This window comes from Salvelinus namaycush, chromosome 4 (genome assembly GCF_016432855.1).
Source record: "Salvelinus namaycush isolate Seneca chromosome 4, SaNama_1.0, whole genome shotgun sequence".
Taxonomy (NCBI): Eukaryota; Metazoa; Chordata; class Actinopteri; order Salmoniformes; family Salmonidae; genus Salvelinus; species Salvelinus namaycush.
The window spans coordinates 43,242,548-43,263,655 of NC_052310.1; the positions used below are offsets into that span (position 1 = coordinate 43,242,548).

Consider the following 21,108-nt stretch of genomic DNA (forward strand, 5'->3'; position numbering starts at 1 on the left):
TGCGTGTTGATGTAGTGAGTGGCATTGAGAGTCAGGGGCCTGGGCCCAGGGAGCAGACGGTGTCAGCTGGTGTGTGTGTGTGAGGTGAATACTAACCAGCAGCAGCGTCCCCTCTCAGTAATCCCTGTTGCCATACAGCTGCCCTTCTAACTGACAGTGATGGACCGTGTCTCTGAGTGGTCAGGGGGGAGAGAGAGGGTAGTGGGTCCTTCATCACGGCTTAATTATCCTCAATGAGCTAGCTAGCCAACTTTTTTCGCCAATTAACTTCACCTGGCCGGTGTGCGACGGTGGCAAAGTTGGTTTGACTTTGTATACTCTGTGGGGCTAGTTAGGGACCGTAAATAAATTACACAATGTAAATGGGACAATAATTTCATGTTTTTTACATCTTTTAGTTGTTTCATTAAATGCTTTAAATATTTGTGTAGGAATTTCTACAATTTATAGTTGTTTTGAGTTTAAGTCCCATTGCGATATCGAATGTCAAACCAAATTGTACAGTGTTTGTATACATTAATGTTGTCAGACAAGTATATATTCTGGGTTCTGTAGGGGTACAACAGTTGAACTAAGCTCATGAGGCTTTTATAAGTTATATTCTTCAAAAATCAATGGGTATCATTCATTTATAAGTCAAAAAAATGTATGTAGCAACTGTGGATTCTAGCTTTAAGCATTCCCAGCACTCTGTGTTCTGCTAGCGAGGGGCACAGTGCCATGGTACCACACTATACATTCAGTTTGATGCATTTGTGTTAGTCTATAAAGCTGGGCTCTCAAACTTTGTTCCTGGAGAGCTACCCTCCTGTAGGTTTTCGCTCCAACCCCAGTTGTATATAACCTGATTTAATCTTATCAACCAGCTAATTATTAGAATCAGGTGTGCTAGATTAGGGTTGGAATGAAAACCTACAGGACGGTAGCTCTCCAGGAACATGGTTGGAGAGCCCTGCTCTAAAGGATTTAAGCTCCTGCTGAGCTTCCTTACTGTTGCCTTTTTTACAGTGTAGTGATTTGTAGACCAAGCAGGGTTATGTTGCCCTCCAGTGGAGAAGTTGCACATCATTTTTCTGCTGCGTGTTCGTTTTGAAGCAGACGGTGACTCATTCATTGATCATTAAAATGGCAATATCATCACGTTTGTTATTGCAATTTGTTCTGGGTGTCCCTCCTGTCCCTAGACACTTCTGACATCCATCTTTCTCTCTGTGTCTTATATCTATCCCCACCCCCCTCTTCCCCTCCAGGAGCATGGGATTCCTACAGACATGGGCTATGCTGTAGCCCCCCACCACTCGGGGGTCTACCCTGTCCACAGCCAGCTGTACGAGGCCTGGAAGTCAGTGTGGGGCATCAAGGTGACCAGCACAGAGGAATATCCTCACCTCAGACCAGCCCGCTACCGCAGGGGCTTCATCCACAATGGCATCCAGGTCAGTCACGGCAGTCAATCAGTTTATTGAAGGAGAAGTTGACCTAAAATCACACATTTCCCAAATTATTCCATACCTTGAAATTAGTTTGGTTGAGTTTGCCTTCTCCCTCTCTCCCTGCAGTCTAGAACTGGAATGAGTCTCGTGATGTATCTTTGTGTACTGCTAACTCTGCTATGTTGTCAGTCAACAAGCCATTGAGAAAATTCTTTGTTTTATTGAAAGCGTATGACCAAATTAGCTATTTTTTTAGCAAAAGTACCATTGGTTTTGAGACAGGAAATTTGTACTTTTCCACCTAAAATGATTGAGATTATTTTAGATAATTATTTTATGTGGCCGACTGAAACAACAGCGGAGATGGACAACAACTGCGCATGTGCACTCTCATGGGGCAAACTCTGTGACATATACAGTACCGTTCAAAAGTTTGGGGTCACTTAGAAATGTCCTTTTTTTTTGTCCATTAAAATAACATAAAATTGATCAGAAATACAGTGTAGACATTGTTAATGTTGTAAATGACTATTGTAGCTGGAAATGGCAGATTTTTTTAATGGAATATCTACATAGGCGTACAGAGGCCCATTTTCAGCAACCATCACTCCTGTGTTCCAATGGCACGTTGTGTTAACTAATCCAAGTTTATCATTTTAAAAGGCTAATTGATCATTAGAAAACCCTTTTGCAATTATGTTAGCACAGCTGAAAACTGTTTAAAGAAGCAATAAAACTGGCCTTTAGATTATTTGAGTATCTGGAGCATCAGCATTCGTGGGTTCGATTACAGGCTCAAAATGGCTAGAAACAAGTAACCTTCTTCAGAAACTCATCAGTCTATTCTTGTTCTGAGGAATGAAGGCTATTCCATGCGAGAAATTACCAAGAAACTGAAGATCTCGTACCACACTATGTACTACTCTTTCACAGAACAGCGCAAACTGGCTTTAATCACAATAGAAAGAGGAGTGGGAGGCCCCAGTGCACAACTGAGCAAGAGGACAAGTACATTAGAGTGTCTAGTTTGAGAAACAGATGCCTCACAAGTCCTCAACTGGCAGCTTCATTAAATAGTACCCACAAAACACCAGTCTCAACGTCAACAGTGAAGAGGCGACTCCGGGATGCTGGCCTACTGGATACTTTCACACATTTTCCCAATGTCTGATGTTGTTGGCTAGCCATGGCTTATTTGCATGACAAAATGTCAGGCAACTGTATAGCCTTGTGTGGAATACCTGGCTCCAGGAACCACCTGGGGTATAGGATTACCCATAGTGTGGTCTATCACTTATTTGTAACCCCCCTATCGATAGGGGTCATGAGTATCAAAACAATAACAAAGTTACACAGGTTAGTAACATGGTATCACTTGACTTGTGTGTTAGTGTGGACGTTTTTCTTTGTCAATACACATAACAATAATAATTTGTCATACAGTGCATTCGGAACGCATTCAGACCCCTTTACTTCTTACACATTTTGTTACGTTACAGCCTTATTCTAAAATGGCAACAAACAAAAAACATCCCTCATCAATCTACACACAATACCCCATAATGACAAAGCAAAATAATATGTTTTTTAGACATTTTTGCAAATGTATAAATACATTTAAAAAATGGAAGTATCACATTAACATAAGTATTCAGACCCTTTACTCAGTACTTTGTTGAAGCACCTTTGGCAGCAATTACAGCCTTGAGTCTTCTTCTTGATGACGCTACAAGCTTGGCACACCTGTATTTTGGGGAGTTTCTCCCATTCTTCTCTGCAGATCTTCTCAAGCTCTGTCAGGTTAGATGGTGAGCGTCACTGCACAGCTATTTTCAGTTTTCTCCAGAGATGTTCGATCGGGTTCAAGTCTGGGCTCTGGTTGGGCCACTCAAGGACATTCAAACATTCAGAGACTTGTCCCGAAGCTACTCCTGCGTTGTCTTGGCTGTGTGCAGTGTTTGAAAGGTGAACCTTCACCCCAGTCTGAGATCCTGAGCACTCTGGAGCAGGTTTTCATCAAGGATCTTTCTGTACTTTGCTCTGTTCATCTTTCCCTCGATCCTGACTGGTCTCCCAGTCCCTGCTGCTGAAAAACATCCCCACAGCCATGATGCTGCCACCATCATGCTTCACCGTAGGGATGGTGCCAAGTTTCCTCCAGATATGACATGGCATTCAGGCCAAAGAGTTCAGTATTGGTTTCATCAGATCAGAGAATCTTGTTTCTCAAGATCTGACAATCCTTTAGGTGCCTTCTGGCAAACTCCAAGCGGGCTGTCATGTGCCTTTTACTGAGGAGTGGCTTCTCTGGCCACTCTACCATAAAAACATGATTGATGGAGTGCAGCAGAGATGGTTGTCCTTCTGGAAAGGTTCTACCTTCTCCACAGAGGAATTCTGGAGCTCTGTCAGAGTGGCCGTCGGGTTCCTGGTCACCTCCCTGACCAAGGCACTTCTCCCCCGATTGCTCAGTTTGGCCAGGCGGCCAGCTCTAGGAAGAGTCTTGGTTGTTCCAAACTTCTTCCGTTTAAGAATGATGGGGGCCACTGTGTTCTTGGGGACCTTCAATGCTGCAGACATTTTTTTGGTACCCTTCCCTAGATCTGTGCCTCAACACAATCTTGTCTCTGAGCTCTACGGACAATTCCTTCGACCTCATGGCTTGGCTTTTGCTCTGACATGCACTGTCAACTGTGGGACCTTTATATAGACAGGTGTGTGCCTTTCCAAATGATGTCCAAGCAATTGAGTTTACCACAGGTGGACTCCAATCAAGTTGTAGAAACATCTCAAGGATGATCAATGGGTACAGGATGCACTTGAGCTCAATTTCGAGTCTCATAGCAAAGGGTCAGAATAAAATAAAATACACTTTTTTTTTTTATTAGCAAAAATGTCTAAACATGTTTTCGCTTTATCATTATTGGGTATTGTGTGTACATTGACGAGGGAAAAACATATTTAATCAATTTTAGAATAAGACTGTAATGTAACAAAATGTGGAAAAAGGGAAGGGGTCTGAATACTTTCCAAACAACTGGCACAAGAACTTGAATGAATGGATAAACCCAATTGACTTTATGTATTTTTATTATAAAATGTATCACACACGTACATCACACTTTTGAATAAATTATGTCTAGCATAATATAAAGTATTGCTAGGGGGGTTGATTAGGAACAAACCATGCTTGAATGTTTGGTATTACATTTTTTGTGACAAATATATTATAAAAACAACAATACTTGCTTTATTGGTCCATTTGCATGGATATTCTTTATTTATGCAGTTCACAGTACCTAACCTGACACAAAACACACATCACAGGCTGAGAGCAGTACATACCTGTAACTTTGACAATTCACAAGGATATTTAACTCCAATGGCATTTACCACACAGCATGGGAGAGGAATCCGGACTTCTGGACCCAGTGTCTCATCGCAGAGGACCCACTCAGAAACAAATTTGTATGAGACCAGTCTGAACTGTATCGAATTACAATTATAGATTGAAGGGCAAAGTGGATTTGAGAATCTGGAGCAGCAGCCATGCACTTATAACATAAAACTTTTTGACAATATGAAAACAGGTTCTTCTTTGCTGTTCTTAGATGTAGCTGTTATTTCAAGTTCAATATGTAGGCCTGTATTTCCTATATCCTACTCAAATAAAAGATGCAAAAAACATTGTGATAATGTGAAGACATATCTTGACAGTGTTTGGCTAATGTAAAAACATAAACCCACAATGGTCCAGCTCATAGAGGTTTATGATAAGTGATCATTCAATAGAGTAAAGTTCAGCTACTTACACGTTGGAAAACTGTCCATTTGACCCAACTGGAACTGGGTTGTGTCTCCAATTTCTTTTTGGGATATGGAAAAAAAATTCAGGACACCAGTGTTGATGTGAGCAGCAAAATCCCATTTGTCGCGAAAGGAAACTAGCTGCTCTTCATCATCAATAAGTTGGTAATTTAATCAAATTCTCTGCAGCATAAGCATTCTTCATGAGTCTGCATTGGGGCACAGTTACCACAACTACACCACCAATCTGCGTTCATCCTAGGGGATGGGCTGGAGCTGTGGTCCTGATGCTGCCTCTGTGGCTACAACCAGGCCAGCCATCTGAAGCTCAATTTGCCTGAATTCTTCATCACAGTACTCAGGCTCAAATAAATATGGTTTGGCGACACCATCGGCGCCCCTGCAGTAGTTTTCTTCATCACTCGCAAGTATTTAGTCATCAGACTTGTTTGTAGGTTGATGTTTACTTCATATAACTAATCTCTAACGCTAGACTTCTGTCTTCACTTCTCCCCAAAATGTATTTATTCTAAAATTAAGTAAGAGAGCTAGAGAGGGAGAGCTAGCTAGCTATATTTATTAATTTTACTTAGCTACTGAATGCAGCTAGATAGTTTAGACTACACAAACACCCGGTTCAAACAGAAAGGGATGCTATGTTGACTAGCTGGCTATGGCTATCCAACACTGGAACTCTTCCAAGTCAAGGTAAGCTTTTGGTTTTATTCATTTATTGCCACCAGGGCCCGCCAGTGTAACTACTAAACTGCTTGCTAACTGTACACTGTACTGCATGATTTTAGTGGGTTTACTTACGCATTAGTTCTAGTGGCTATGTTGTTGACTTGACGTTAGCTAATATGGTGACAAAAATATAGGCTGTGTGTAGCGGTTATGATATGACGATTCAAAAGGAATGAAACAGGGATAATCATACTGTTTGCAACTGTTGGACTAATGATTACACCTTAGATCAGCTAGATGCAGGCAAGATTGTGCAGGGCGGTGTGCACCTATGTTGTAAACTTTCATTCATAGGCTAGGTTGTAGCAATCTCATGATGGGTATCGGGAAAATTCGAGTGTCATGTAGTGAGTAGCCTAAACCTATCGATGTTACATTGAACTGGGTGAATGGAAAATGAATGAGTCATCCAATATACTGTAATAGAAATAAGCCATGCTCATAAATAAATCATTGTTCTCCCTCATCTTAAATGGCACCGACCGCCACTGTTCCATGGGTATCAGTCTGCCATCAAACATCAACAATAAGATATGTAGCCTATAGAGCCCCACAGTGTAGGCGTCATAATACCCATAAAACCTAGCGGTCAAACACGAAAATGGTTCCAATCGTTTTTTCACCAGTAATTTTTCCCATATGGGATTTTAGAACCCCTTCAAAAAAAGGTCTCTGTTTCATGTTGGCTTTCCCTGGTGTGACGTTTTGATAACCGTGTAAATCTCTCTTGGACAAGGTGACTTTGATCAATATATTCGTCACTATTTACTCTCAGATTCGAAAATGCTAATTAGCATCAAATTAGACATCATGCAAGACTAGTGGTGTAAAGGACTTAAGTAAAAATACTTTAAAGAACTATTTAAATAGTTTTTTTTGCTATCTGTTCTTGACTAATTCTATTTCTGACTACTTTTACTTCACCACATTCCTAAAGAAAATAATGTACTTTTTACTCCATACATTTTCCCTGACACCCAAAAGTACTAGTTACATTTTGAATGCTTAGCAGAACAGGAAAATTGTCAAATTCACACACTTATCAAGAGAACATCCCTGGTCATCTCTACTGCCTCTGATCTGGTGGACTCACTAAACAGAAATGCTTTGTTTGTAAGTTAATGTCTGAGTATGGCTATCCATAAATATAAAAAATAAAATTATTAGGCTGTATGGTTTGCTTAATATAAGGAATTAGAAATTATTAATACGGTCTGGCTCAGTGCCTCTACTTTTAATTCCAGTCTGACTAGATGGAAAGGGTCTGTTGTTTTTTTTCATCAGCCACTCTCTCTGACGTCCAAAGAATTAAATGTTTTTATTTGCTTACGTGTGTGTGGAATTTTGTTTACGTTTTCATTGGCTTTCATATACACACATCGGTAGGGTTTCCAGCGGGAGGGATTTGGGGGCGGGGGCATGATGACTCAGCCTCCCCAGGTGTTGCGTTGCCATGGTGATAGATGACTCACCCTAAGGTCCCTGTGCACAATGTTATGCTGGTGCATGTGGTGGACACACTCCAGGATCTGATTGATGCACTGGCTGCAGAGAAAGGAGACACAGGACACAGAACATACACGTCAATGCACAGACACACCACAACACAATACACAGTATGGGGTAAGAACTAATGGAGGCTACTGGTTAATGGATTAGATGAGGTGTGTTTCCCCTTGTCATTTAAGAACTTTGAGCACTTGCAGGAGTGCAAAATCAATCCAATTCATGACTATTGCTGTCTGTTATTATTAGAAACGGTGAACGAGAAGTACAGGCGGGCCTCCCGAGTGGCGCAGTGCTAGAGGCATCACTACAGACCCGAGTTGATCCCGGTTTGTATCACAACCGGCCTTGATCGGGAGTACCATAGGGCGGTGCACAATTTGGCCGTGGGGGCTTTACAAGGCTCATCGCGCTCTAGCGACTCCTTGTGGCGGGCCAGGCGCCTGCAGGCTGACTGCGGTCGTCAGTTGAACAGTGTTTCCTCCAACGTATTGGTGCGGCTGGCTTCCAGGTTAAGCGGGCGGGTGTTAAGAAGAGTGGTTTGGCGTGTCATGTTTTGGAGGACGCATGACTTGACCTTTGCAGCAGTTGCAGCAATGAGACAAGATCAAAATTGGGGAGAAAAAGGGGGTAAAATAAAAAAATTGGAATATGTCAAATAGAATGCACCTAGTCACCCATCAATCATCAAACACCTGAACTCCAACAATTTTTTTTTTTTAAAGAAATCAAAATTGTAAACATACATACACTGAGTACAGTGCATTCAGAAAGTATTCAGACCCCTTCCCGTTTTCCAAATTTTGTTATGTCACAGCCTTATTCTAAAATGTTTTAGACTTTTTTTCCCTCATCAATCTACACACAATAGCCCATAATGCGAAAACAGTTTTTTAGGGAAAAAAATCAAATGTATTAAACATAAAAAACAGATACCTTATTTACGTAAGTATTCAGACCTTTTGCTTTGAGACTCAAAATTGAGCTCAGGTGCATCCTGTTTCCATTGATCATCCTTGAGATGTTTCTACAACTTGATTGGAGTCCACCTGTGGTAAATTCAATTGATTGGACATGATTTGGAAAGACACAAACCTTTCTATATAAGGTCCCACAGTTGACAGTGCATTTCAGAGCAAAAGCCAAGCCATGAGGTCGAAGGAATTGTCCGTAGAGCTCAGAGACAGGATTGTATCGAGACACAGATCTGGGGAAGTGTGCCAAAAAAAGTCTGCAGCATTGAAGGGCCCCAAGAACACAGTGGCCTCCATCATTCTTAAATGGACAAAGTTTGGAACCACCAAGACTCTTCCTAGATCTGGCTGCCCGGGACAAACTGAGCAATCGGGGGAGAAGGGCCTTGGTCAGGGAGGTGATCCAAGAACCCGGTGGTCACTCTGACAGAGCTCCAGAGTTGTTCTGTGGTGATGGGAGAACCTTCCAGAAGGACAACCATCTCTGCAGCTCTTCACCAATCAGGCTTTTATGGTAGTGGCCAGACGGAAGCCACTCCTCAGTAAAGTGCACATGACAGCCCGCTTAGAGGCACCATCCCTACGGTGAAGCATGGTGGTGGCAGAATCATGCTGTGGGGATGTTTTTCAGCGACAGGGACTGGGAGACTAGTCAGGATCGAGGGAAAGATGAACGGAGTGAAGTACAGAGGACCTCAGACGACCCTAAGCACACAGCCAAGACAATGCAGGAGTGACTTTGAGACAAGTCTCCGAATATCCTTAAATGGTCCAGCCAGAATCCTGACTTGAACCCGATCGAATATCTCTGGAGAGACCTGAAAATAGCTGTGCAGCAACGCTCCCAATCCAACCGGACTGAGCTTGAGAGGATCTGCAGAGAAGAACGGGAGAAACTCCCAAAATACAGGTGTGCCAAGCTTGTAGCGTCATACCCAAGAAGACACGAGGCTGTAATCGCTGCCAAAGGTGCTTCAACAAAGTACTGAGTAAAGGGTCTGAATACTTATGTAAATGTCAGTTAAGTTTGTTTTTTTTGCTTTGTCATTATGGGGTATTGTGTGTAGATTGATGAGGGGGAAAAACGATTTAGTCAATTTTAGAATAACGTAACAAAATGTGGAAAATGTCAAGGGGTCTGATTACTTTCCGAATGCATTATACCAAACATTAATATTGAGTTGCACCCACCTTTTGCCCTCTGAACAGCCTCAATTCGTCAAGGCATGGACTCTACTCCACAGGGATGCTGGCCAATGTTGACTCAATACTTCCCACAGTTGTCAAGTTGAATGGATGTCCTTTGGGCAGTGTACTATTCTTGATACACACGGGAAACTGTTGAGCATGAACAACTCAGCAGTGTTTCAGTTCTTGACTCAAACCGGTGTGCCTGGCACCTACTACCATACCACATTCAAAGGCTCTTAAATCTTTTGTCTTGCCCGTTCACACTCCATGGCACACATTCACAATCCATGTCAAAATAATGGCGCCGGAGGGGATGGCTGCCGTTTAACGGGCTCCTAACCAACTGTGCTATTTTGTTTGTTTTTTCGCATTGTTTGTAACTTATTTGGTACATAATGTTGCTGCTACCGTCTCTTATGCCCGAAACGGGCTTCTGGACATAAGAACAGCGATTACTCACCTCGAACTGGACAAAGAATTTTTCTTTAACGAGTCCGACGCGAAGGATATACTGCTTTCTCGAGACCAGGCCCAAATCCCCGTCATTCGCATGAAGAAAAGATGGAGAAAAAGGGGTAGGAGGACGGGCGCCTCGTGAGAGTTCATAGGCGAGCTGGTAAACCACCACTACCATCCAGATTATTGGCCAATCTGCACATTGGAACATAAACTGGATGATCTACGATTTAAGACTTTTCTACCAACGGGACATTAAAAACTGTAATGTCTTATGTTTCACTGAGTCGTTGCTGAACGACAACACGGATAATATAGAGCTGGCTGGGTTTTCCGTGCATCGGCAGGACAGAGCAGCAATGTCTGGTAAGATGAGGGGCGGGGGTGTGGGTCTATTTGTCAATAATTATTAATTGTCTAATATTTTCGCCAGAGGTAGAGTACCTCATGATAAGCTGTAGACCACACTATCTACCAAGAGAGTTTTCATCTATATTATTCGTAGCCGTCTATTTACCACCGCAAACTGATGCTGGCACTAAGACCGCACTCAACGAGCTGTATAAGGCCATAAGCAAACAAGAAAATGCTCATCCAGAAGCAGCGCTCTTAGTAGCCAGCATGTCACATGCTGGTAGAAATTATGAGGGGAAAAAACTCTAGACCACCTTTACTCCACATACAGAGATGCATACAAAGCTCTCCCTCGCTCTCCATTTGGCAAATCTGACCATAATTATATCCTCCTGATTCCTGCTTACAAGCAAAAACTATTGCAGGAAGTACCAGTGACTCGCTCAATACGGAAATGGTCAGATGACGCAGATGCTACGCTACAGGACTGTTTTGCTAACACAGACTGGAATATGTTCGGGGATTCATTCAATGGCATTGAGGAGTATACCACCTCAGTCATCGGCTTCATAAATAACTGCATCAACGACATCGTCCCCACAGAGACGACACATATCCCAACCAGAAGCCATAGATTACAGGCAACATACGCACCAAGCTAAAGCTGCCGATTTTCAAGGAGCCGGACACTAATCCAGACGCTTATAAGAAATCCCGCTATGTCTAAAAACGAACCAACAAACAGGCAAAGCTTCAATGCTAAGATTGAATCCTACTACACCGGCTCTGACGCTCGTCGGATGTGGCAGGGGTTGCAAACTATTACGGACTACAAATGGAAATCCAGCCGCGAGCTGCCCATTGACAGAAGCCTACCAGACGAGCTAAATGCCTTTTATGCTCGCTCGAGGCAAGCAACACTGAAGCATGCATGAGAGCAGTAGCTGTTCCGGAGCAGAGCTAGCAGTGCACAAAGATACATCGTGAGTCACCTGACCTGTTTTTGCAGCTTTCCCGTTCTAGACTGAAGAGAGAGTATGGAATCACTTGGGAACTTTTGGATTTGAGATAAACTTCTCCTTTAATTGCTGCTAAAAATAGTAAATCATGCAGAGGTGAGTCTTAAACTTTAAGTTTAATTTTCACTTGATCTCCCACTTGATCCCCCATTGACATCAATGCATAACTAAGTGAAAATGTGACTTAAAACAGAAGTTAAGATTTTCCCTCAGTGCTTAGTGAGAGCTCTTAAGGGCTTAGAGTTTATGCAAATGTACTAAGGCCCTATTCATTAATTAAGTGGTTAAAAAAAAGAGAAAGTTGGTTATTTCTGTTCCTACATTTTTTTTGACAATTTCTGCAGGTGTTACCCAGACAGACATGTGGCCTCTTTACTCACACCATCTTCTATAACGAGTACCCAGGAGGCTCCAAAGAGCTGGACAAGAGCATCAGGGGAGGAGAGCTGTTCCTCACTGTCCTCCTCAACCCTGTAAGTTTATTTCGCTCTCAAGATACTCTGCCTCTCCTTACTGGAGCTGCTACCTTCTTCAGGCCGCTGCTCTATGTGACCTGAGAAACTTAATTCTGGAAAAGTCTTAGCTTGGGAAAATGACCTGTAACTTTGACTTTTGTGTAAATCATTAATTGATGTCAATCTGTGCTACAATTTTAGTTTCACGAGTGGGATTTTGCCTAGTGTGCATTTAAGATGCGTAGACAAACAGTGAAAGGTCTCACTTCCCTACTCATCTGTTGGTATAGTCCTCTGACTCCTCTGTCTTCCTCCAGATCAGCATCTTCATGACCCACCTGTCTAACTATGGAAATGACCGGCTGGGCCTGTACACCTTTGAGTCCCTGGTGAAGTTTGTTCAGTGTTGGACCAACTTGCGGCTGCAGACACTCCCCCCCATGCAGCTGGCTGACAAATACTTCCAGATCTTCCCTGAGGAGAGAGACCCCCTCTGGCAGGTTAGGGGACTGCAATGATCAATTATTATTACAGACGTGATAATCCATTAGTTGTTAGTTACTGTTTCCTATTTTAGATATGTACTGTTTATTGAGATTATTGTAATTACATTTGGCCCATAATTTCATTTTATTTTGCAATGAAATGACTTAATGATAAGCTAGCTATATGTTTTTGGAGACCGTAACCCCTCTTTATCTGTCCTCAGAACCCATGTCATGACAAGAGACATAAAGACATCTGGTCGAAAGAAAAGACCTGTGATAGACTACCGAGGTTCCTGGTCATAGGCCCACAGAAAACAGGTGAGACCCTGCAGCCAAGCATTTTCCCAAGACACCTACACTCTCTCGCTCGCCACATACTCTCTTGGCCAAAATGGGTTGCGTGATGGCGTTTGTGGTGGCGAGTTTCAGTCAAAGTGTATATTCATGTGTGTTCTTTCAGGCACCACAGCCCTGCACTCGTTCCTGAGCCTCCACCCTGCCATCACCAGTAGCTTCCCCAGTCTTGTCACCTTTGAGGAGATCCAGTTCTTTAGCGGCCCCAACTACAACAATGGCATTGACTGGTAAGACGACTTTGCTGACCACTCTGAGGATTTAAACACTCTAATGAAGCCTGTAGCCTTATTTTGTCTGAACTGATCTAAGAGCCTATATGATATCCATATGGTAGCACCTTCGGAAAGTATTCAGACCCCTTGACTTTTTCCACATTTTGTTAGGTTACAGCCTTATTTTAAAATGTATTAAATAGCTTTTTTTCCCCTCATCAATCTACACCCAATACCTGATAATGACAAACCAAAATAGTTTTTTAGAAATTTTAGCAAATGTATTAAAAATGATATCACATTTACAAATGTATTCAGACCCTTCACTCAGTACTTTGTTGACGCGCCTTTGGCAATAATTACAGCCTTGAGACTTCTTGGATATGACACTATAAGCTTGGTACACCTGTATTTGCGGCGTTTCTCTCATTGTTCTCTGCAGATCCTCCCAAGCTCTGTCAGGTGGTGAGCGTCGTTGAACAGCTATTTTCAGGTCACTCCGGAGATGTTAGATCGGGTTCAAGTCCGGGCTCTGGCTGGGCCACTCAAGGACATTGAGACTTGTCCCGAAGCCACTCTTGCATTGTCTTGGCTATGTGCTTAGGGTCGTTGTCCTGTTGGAAGGTGACCTTCGCCCCAGTCTGAGGTCCTGAGCGCTCTGGGGCAGGTTTTCGTCAAGGATGTCTCTGTACTTTGCTCCGTTCATCTTTGCCTCGATCCTGACTAGTCTCCCAGTCCCTGCCACTGAAAAACATCCCTACAGCATAATGTTGCCACCACCGTCTATGGACAATTCCTTCGACCTCATGGCTTGGTTTTTGCTCTGACATGTACTGTCAACTGTGGGATCTTATATAGACAGGTGTGTGCCTTTCCAAATCATGTCCAATCAATTGAATTTACAACAGGTGGACTCCAAGGAAGTTGTAGAAACATTTCAAGGATGATCAATGGAAACAGTATGCACCTGAGCTCAATTTTGAGTCTCATAGCAAAGGGTCTGAATAATTATGTGAATAAGCTGTTTTTTAAATATTTTTTTATACATTTTCTAAAAGCTGTTTTCGCTTTGTCATTATGGGGTATTGTGTTTAGATTGCTGATTTTAGAATAAGGCCATAACGTAGCAAAATGTGGAAAATGTCAAGATGTCTGAATACTTTCCAAAGGCACTGTGGTTCCTTCATGCTTACTTGTAGTGTAGTCTTCCTCCATATTGCTCTCACGTATCTATTTCTTTCATATCAGTGAGAATGTATAACAGTATGGTCCATTAGGTGGAAAGGGACATGATGCAGGAAGACATTCAAATGACATTTATGACATAAGCTCTCCTATGGCCCCTTGCTAACCGTAACTGCTCTCCCCCATCCTCTCTTCAGGTACATGGACTTCTTCCCCTTCCCATCGAATGTCAGTACAGACTTCATGTTTGAGAAAAGTGCCAACTACTTTGACACAGAGGTAGCCCCTAAGAGAGCGGCCGCCCTGCTGTCCCGGGCCAAGATCCTTGCTGTGCTCATCAACCCAGCGGACCGCGCCTACTCCTGGTACCAGGTGGGTCTGTCACACTCTTAACTTCCTCAGCCATAATATGAACCATCAGGGTCATGAAATATAAACTGTTCCCAGACCATTTGTCAAGACCGTTGTGACCACATGGAAAGGATACTCCTGGCTGCCTCACTCCAGAGAAAATAAATGCCATCTGTTTTTATTTGAGCTTCACCTGTTTATTTGCATGTATTTATTCTCAAGAGGCCAAAGGTACAAAGTCTGTCAAAAGTTATCTTGATATGGGATTCTTCTGAATCTGACTTCTGATAACCTTTGACTCAAGATGTCTGAACTTTAACCTTTCCCCTGTGTGTGACCCTGCAGCACCAGCGGGCTCACCAGGACCCGATGGCCGTTAACCACACTTTCCAGGAGGTGGTGACAGCGGGGCCTGCCTCCCCCCGAGAGCTGCTCATCCTGCAGAGGCGCTGCCTTAAACCTGGGGCCTACGCCACACACCTGGAGCGCTGGTTACACCACTACCAGCCCAACCAGGTAACATTACATTACTGGAAATACACACAAACATACTAAACGTGCACAGCTAGATACTGAAAACTACAGGAGATACCCCGTGAACAATTCAAATGCATCTAATGCATCCTTTCAGAAACATGGCTTCACAGTATTTTCCATGATTGATCATGGCATTACTACCTGTGTGGAGTCCAGTATGTGAGAGGTGTGATTCCTGTTTCCAGGTCCACATAGTGGATGGGTCCCAACTGCGATCCAACCCTGCCCTGGTCATGGAGGGCATCCAGAGGTTCCTGGGGGTCACACCCATCTTCAACTACACCCAGGCTCTGACGTATGATGAAAGTAAAGGGTTCTGGTGCCAGAGGGTGGAAGGAGCACGACCCAAGTGTTTGGGCAAGAGTAAAGGCAGGAAATACTCTGACATGACTCCTGAGGTACAGTTACTCCATCTTTCAAGGAAAACGTCAGACACTGCACATTATCCCCATCTTGTCAGCTTGTTTCTCCGAGTGGCCATGTTGTATTTTCACTTCTGCCTGACATGTAGATATGTCTTAACAAGTGCCTCATACAGTCCTTCGCTGACTGTTCTCTGTTGTGTGTATTACAGTCGCGTGCCTTCCTGACGGAGCATTACCGGGAGCACAACATGGAGCTGCTGAGGCTGCTGAACCGGCTGGGCCAGCCCCTGCCCGCCTGGCTGAGAGAGGAGCTGCAGAGCTCCAGCTGGAGCTGAGACTGGACCTCCCTACGGAACCACAGCCACAGCCTGGGACTGGAGCACTGCCCTGCCTGGCCTAGCCCGGGGTAAGAGGGCACTGTTTACCCACACCCAACACCAGTCACTACAGAGAGTGGAAGAGGAGAGAAGGCGGGAGGACAGCCCCCTATCAGGGCAATGGACTCCTCCACCCTGAAATGCCACTGTAGAACCCAATCCTCACGGGAGGGGAATAATGGCCTCTGATAAGGGAGTTAATGAGTTGGACTGCTGAAACAACCCTCCCTCTTTCCCCTCGCAGTCGCACACATCTTCATCCAGAAAGTAGAGGACTTGTCTCAGCTTGCAGCCAGTTGGACTGACTGACGCCAGGGTCTGGCAGACTGAGAGGGGGTGGGGGGGGTCTAATGTCATGTTACCCCCTTTTTAACAGGAACTGATATCTTGTGGCCCTGGAGTGCATGAATAAACCCGGCAACATGCGTGTGGTCACAAGCTCACACACACACTTCTCATTTCTTCAGAAGAATGAATGTAAAATGTTGTAAATTTTAAAGCTGTTGTATATTGTTGGTGGGGGATGGGTGGGAAATGTGACAGAATAGACATGAACTAAACAAGACAGCAAACTCTAGTGCTATGGACAAAGACGTGTGCCGTAGGATGGATGTAGTGCATCACAGGCCACGGCTCCTACAGACTGCATTCCACTACCCCAAAGCTGAGGCCTTTGGAGTACATTCTGATAAACAAACGGTCTAATAGGACCCACACACTTTAACCATGCACATTCTCCCTCACTCTCACGTAGGTACCCAGTCAGTTTAGAGCTAGATGAGCTAGAGAGAGGTTCTAGGTCTCTCTGCTTGTGAGTGTCTGTCGTAACAGGAGCTGCTGTCTTGTTTTCTGTTTATTTTGCCAATACTACAAAACAAAGACCAACGCTGTATCATCTCTAATAAACTCAGAGGTTGGAATGGATTGTTCATTTGTCTCTTTTTTACCCACAGCTTTTGCATGCCTGTCAATGCAGGAGCCACTGTCATTTACCTGTGTCTGATGCTGTCTACAGAAGACTGGAATGGAAACGGCAGTGCCTATGTAGTTTAACAGAGAGGAGAGTAGAGGTACATATTATAGTCTGTAGTACAGTAGTAATCATAGTTTTCGGGAAGGCATATTTTCAATGGATAATTCGACTGAGTCTCCTTTATTAGACTTGTGTATCACGTGAAATACCTCCTATCTAATCATCCTCTCACTAGCACGACGAATCGGTGGAAACCTGTTAAATGGGCAGATCATGTTCATTAATCAGTCTAGTGTTAACAAGGGACTTGACCTCAATCTCTGATGTCCCTTTGCTGGATAGACTCCCAGGGATTAGTCAGACGGGCTATAATGAACAAGCAGAAAAATGAAATATATGAAATAAGTAATGTACTCAACTGTAATATTCTTGTGATTTATTGACACACACAAGATGCAACGTTTAGATCCTGGAAGGATGGACTAGCACACACAAACCGGACACAATTTATGTTGAAATGTTATTTTTATTCAATGTTTCTTGTTTAAATAACAAAGATATGATCTACTAACATTCAAACAAACACTTGATAGTTTTAAAGTAATGATTTTCTTTATTGTATGGTCATGCAAAAATCCAGCATCCAAATGACAACTCAGAGTATAGTCATATGCATCCCCTCACTATATGGTTACAATGCAGTACATTTACAAATCAAGGGAAGCATACCAAGCTAAGGCTTTTTTTTGTACTTTTTTTTTAACGTGATACATCACTTCATTTCAATATTTGAGACAGAGCCATTTTCATTGACCTTGAAGGTGCAAGTAACATATATAGATTTCCATTTCTTAAGTAAACAGACAGTAAAAAATATTACCAGAAAGAAGACATGCATATTTTTCCTCTTGTAAAACTGCATATATATTTTTGTTATTAAAGTCTGGCTTTTAATATTTATTTTTTCATTATTCTTTCTTTTTTTTGTATATCAAGTCTCTCTCCCTATCCTGCTGGCCAGTAAGGTATAGTATAATCAAAGGTTAATTGTCCTACCCTCAGGAACTACTATTTCTCTCTTCTTCCCTTTGAATTATTTTTAAGAATTGAAATCAACTGGATGGTTATACTCTTTCACATGAACATTCCCATGGCTGTGTGAACACACAATGAATGGAAGCATCAGGCCCAGTGGGGGAGAGAGGTGAATGCCCACAGCGCAAAGTCAGGAAAACTACTCGGATCCAAAACAACATCACAGTTCAGTACTGTATACATCACATCATGGTGCAAAGGGGAATACAGTCTCATGGCAGATATGTCACAACACCCAGCAGCACAAGCAATAGGGTGGGCGGGGCCACACGTGACTCGTGATAAAAACAGAGCACAAGTTTTGTTTTAACATGTTTCCTTCAACACGTTTTGATATAATTTTTGATATCATCTGTAGGTTATTTTTTCAGCTTTTTGGTACCCGGCCTTCGACAGGTTCAATGGAACACGAGTACTATGGAGCTGCTTAGCACAGAAGTGAAGGGGTAAACGGCAAGCTTCACCCCACTGGCGGTACAAAGTCACACAAGTTTCTACAACACGGTGAAAAACAGTGTTCCAATGTTTTACCATCAACACAAAGATATGTTTTTTAAAGTGAGACTGTTTCGAGTGTGTTTATTTTCTGTGTCTGTCCATATATATTCAAATATATTTTGCATTGGGAGTACACCGTGTGCGTGTGTTGATTCCATGTGTATTGTGGCATTGTCTGCAAGTGTGTGGGGGGTTGGACAGGGTGTGATTTGCTAGCAGCCTGAGCCCCATCCCTCACCTCAACTGCCTCCCCATATTTCAGCTCCAATCTCAAAAGAAAAGTCAGATCACTCATAATAATACCACCAGTAAGAACACTAACATCTAGAACCGTTACAACAGAAAACGTGACAAAGGGACCAATCCATTGATTGCTTTCACCGTGGCTCCCAAGCACCCAGCCTCCACCGTCCCATCCAATCTTATGCCCAGCCAGAGGTCTGACATGCCACGGGTCAACTCAGCACCCCACTTTAATGCATTCTCATTTTCACATGCTTTTAAAGAGAGGTACGGCAAGCAAAGAAAGACAATGTACGTTAGATAACAGGACGGGGACCAAAACAAGAGACAGGCAAAGGGTGACATCGTCACACTGAATGGCACTAAAAGCTACACAGCTGATTAGCAGGGTCGCTCGCTATAGAAACACAGGTAGAGACCCCAGGAGTGGGCGAGCTTAACCTGAAGTTGCAGAAAAGTTCACCTGGGGAGTGAACAGAACAGCATTGAGTCTCAAATGTATGTGCAAACAGTACATGCCATTTTAGACGACCCCCCCCCCCCCCCCCCCCAATTGATCAAACATGCTAAAATCATAGTAGGAAACGATACAAGGGAGAGGTATCCGAGCTTTCAGAGTTTGTGGGTTGGGGCCTCTGCCAGAATAGTATCAGTTGGCTTGACTGATTGTGTCATGTGCCCTCTAGAGGCCAAAAGGAAGATGGCAAACTCAGCACTGAAAACCGATGGTAGTGTTCTGCAACTTCAGGTTGTGCTGGTCAGGAGATTGTGGCTGAAGCTGGAGGAGCAGGCTGGTTTATAGACCCAAAGGGCACAGCACAGGGGCCTGGGGTTTGGGCCTTGTGTGAGTGTGTGTATGTACACAGGGGATCTCAAACTGCACAAGAGCCTGAATAGGGACAGGAGAACACACATTCACTCACACACACACATCCATTCTCCAAACTGAAAGTAAAGAGTATTTTCCCTTTCTCCTTATAAATATCTATGTATACATTACTATATTAAATAAAGTCCCCATTTAAAAATGATCTTCTTCAAACACAAAATACTTTCAAATAAAGCATCATTCAGGGGATAAAAATTAAGAGTTCCACAATAACACATATGAATACTAAAACACTGTCCCTTCTGAAACCCACCTAACCCATAAAAACATACATCTACATTAAAACAATATATTTAAATGCCTAAAGTCTACACTTTGGTGTTCTTAATTCTAATACTAAGTATCATCATTTAGTTTTTTTCTTACATTTTCCCTCCTAGCATTTGTTTGCATCCAAAAAAATAAAGAAAACAACTAGATTCATTGTGAAACAAAACAAAAAAACAACCACCACTAATATTGCTCCTTTTTTATATAGAAAATTAATATTTAATCATTGTTGTTGATTAATGTGACATTTCTTTCAATAATTTCATATTTTTTGTACATATGTTAATACTTTAAACACCTTTCCAAACAAAGGGCAAAAAATATGGATCCATTGAAAAAGAACAAGACCGCGCGCCCCCCTATGGGCGTCAGAAGCATGCACTGTCCAGAGGGGAGGGCCTCGGCCCCAGCCGGCCCCCAACATCTAGCTAGGGTTGGACTGGATTGGTTATGGTGGTGTTGTCGGTTGGCTTTTAAATATAATTTATTTTAATTTTTTCCCCCCAAGGACTGTAAACTTCAAGTGGTCTCTTCCGGCCGGGCTCCAGGCGCCAATCCAACCACTGAGAGGAAATGTTCCAATCGGCTTCAGAATTCAGGCAAAGCTGAGGAAAAGAGAGAGAGAGAGTGGTGGGGAGTGCACAGGGCAGCCTCTCCAAACTACTCCTGAGTTTACAACACTATAATAGGTTTATATACAGCAGAGGAGGCTCCTCAGAGGAGGAAGGGAAGAACCATCCTACTCAGTAAATTTCCTTTTTTTTTATATATATTGAAACATTAAAAAAGTTATCCTTTTTAGATAAATGTCACCAAATCACTGTTTTGCAATGGTCTACAGTAGCATCAACAGCCCTCTCTAGGGTAGCACTATGGTGTAGCCGAAGGACAGCTATTTTCCCCCCTCTTCTGGCTACATTGACTTCAGTACAAAACCTAGGAGGCTCATGGTTCACACCCCCTTCCATAGACTAACACAGTAATTATGACGATTTTCGGAGGACGTCCGAGCGGACATGTTGTCCATCCAATCAAAGGATCATAAAATTAATCTAGTACTGAAAGCATAAGCTACAGCTAGCTAGCACTGCAGTGCATAAAGTGCGGTGAGTTGTAGACTCAAAGAGAAAGACAATAGTTGAACTGTTTTGACCAAATTAATTTCTTCAAAATCTAAGGAGAGCAACAAAGATAGAGAGAGCTAGCTGTATTTCATTGTATTTCTTTTTATAGCTAATGCAGCTAATTTAGCCTACTCAACAACCTAACTCAAACAGAGAGGAATGCTATTTATGTTAGCTAGCTGGCTAAGGCTATCCAAAAATGCAA

At 42.9% G+C, this 21,108-nt stretch overlaps 2 protein-coding genes across 6 annotated transcripts in view; one reads left to right on the top strand and one right to left on the bottom strand.

Annotated features, from left to right (window-relative positions):
* LOC120046552 (bifunctional heparan sulfate N-deacetylase/N-sulfotransferase 2-like) overlaps window positions 1–16,735 on the top strand; it is a 213,384-nt gene extending 196,649 nt beyond the window's left edge. For all 5 annotated transcript variants that reach the window (XM_038991893.1, XM_038991890.1, XM_038991894.1 and 2 more), the window contains 9 exons: window positions 1,251–1,436; window positions 11,829–11,957; window positions 12,257–12,439; window positions 12,649–12,745; window positions 12,888–13,011; window positions 14,379–14,553; window positions 14,878–15,048; window positions 15,255–15,467; window positions 15,644–16,735. In XM_038991893.1, the coding sequence (XP_038847821.1) occupies window positions 1,251–1,436; window positions 11,829–11,957; window positions 12,257–12,439; window positions 12,649–12,745; window positions 12,888–13,011; window positions 14,379–14,553; window positions 14,878–15,048; window positions 15,255–15,467; window positions 15,644–15,769 (1,404 nt within the window). In that variant the 3' untranslated portion in view covers window positions 15,770–16,735. The remainder of the gene's footprint in view (window positions 1–1,250; window positions 1,437–11,828; window positions 11,958–12,256; window positions 12,440–12,648; window positions 12,746–12,887; window positions 13,012–14,378; window positions 14,554–14,877; window positions 15,049–15,254; window positions 15,468–15,643) is intronic.
* A 552-nt stretch (window positions 16,736–17,287) lies between these two features.
* Window positions 17,288–21,108, bottom strand: part of LOC120046553 (calcium/calmodulin-dependent protein kinase type II subunit gamma-like) — a 136,142-nt gene continuing 132,321 nt past the window's right edge. Inside the window, exon 21 of the mRNA XM_038991896.1 lies at window positions 17,288–20,384. The gene's annotated coding sequence lies outside the window, so the exon portion shown is untranslated. The remainder of the gene's footprint in view (window positions 20,385–21,108) is intronic.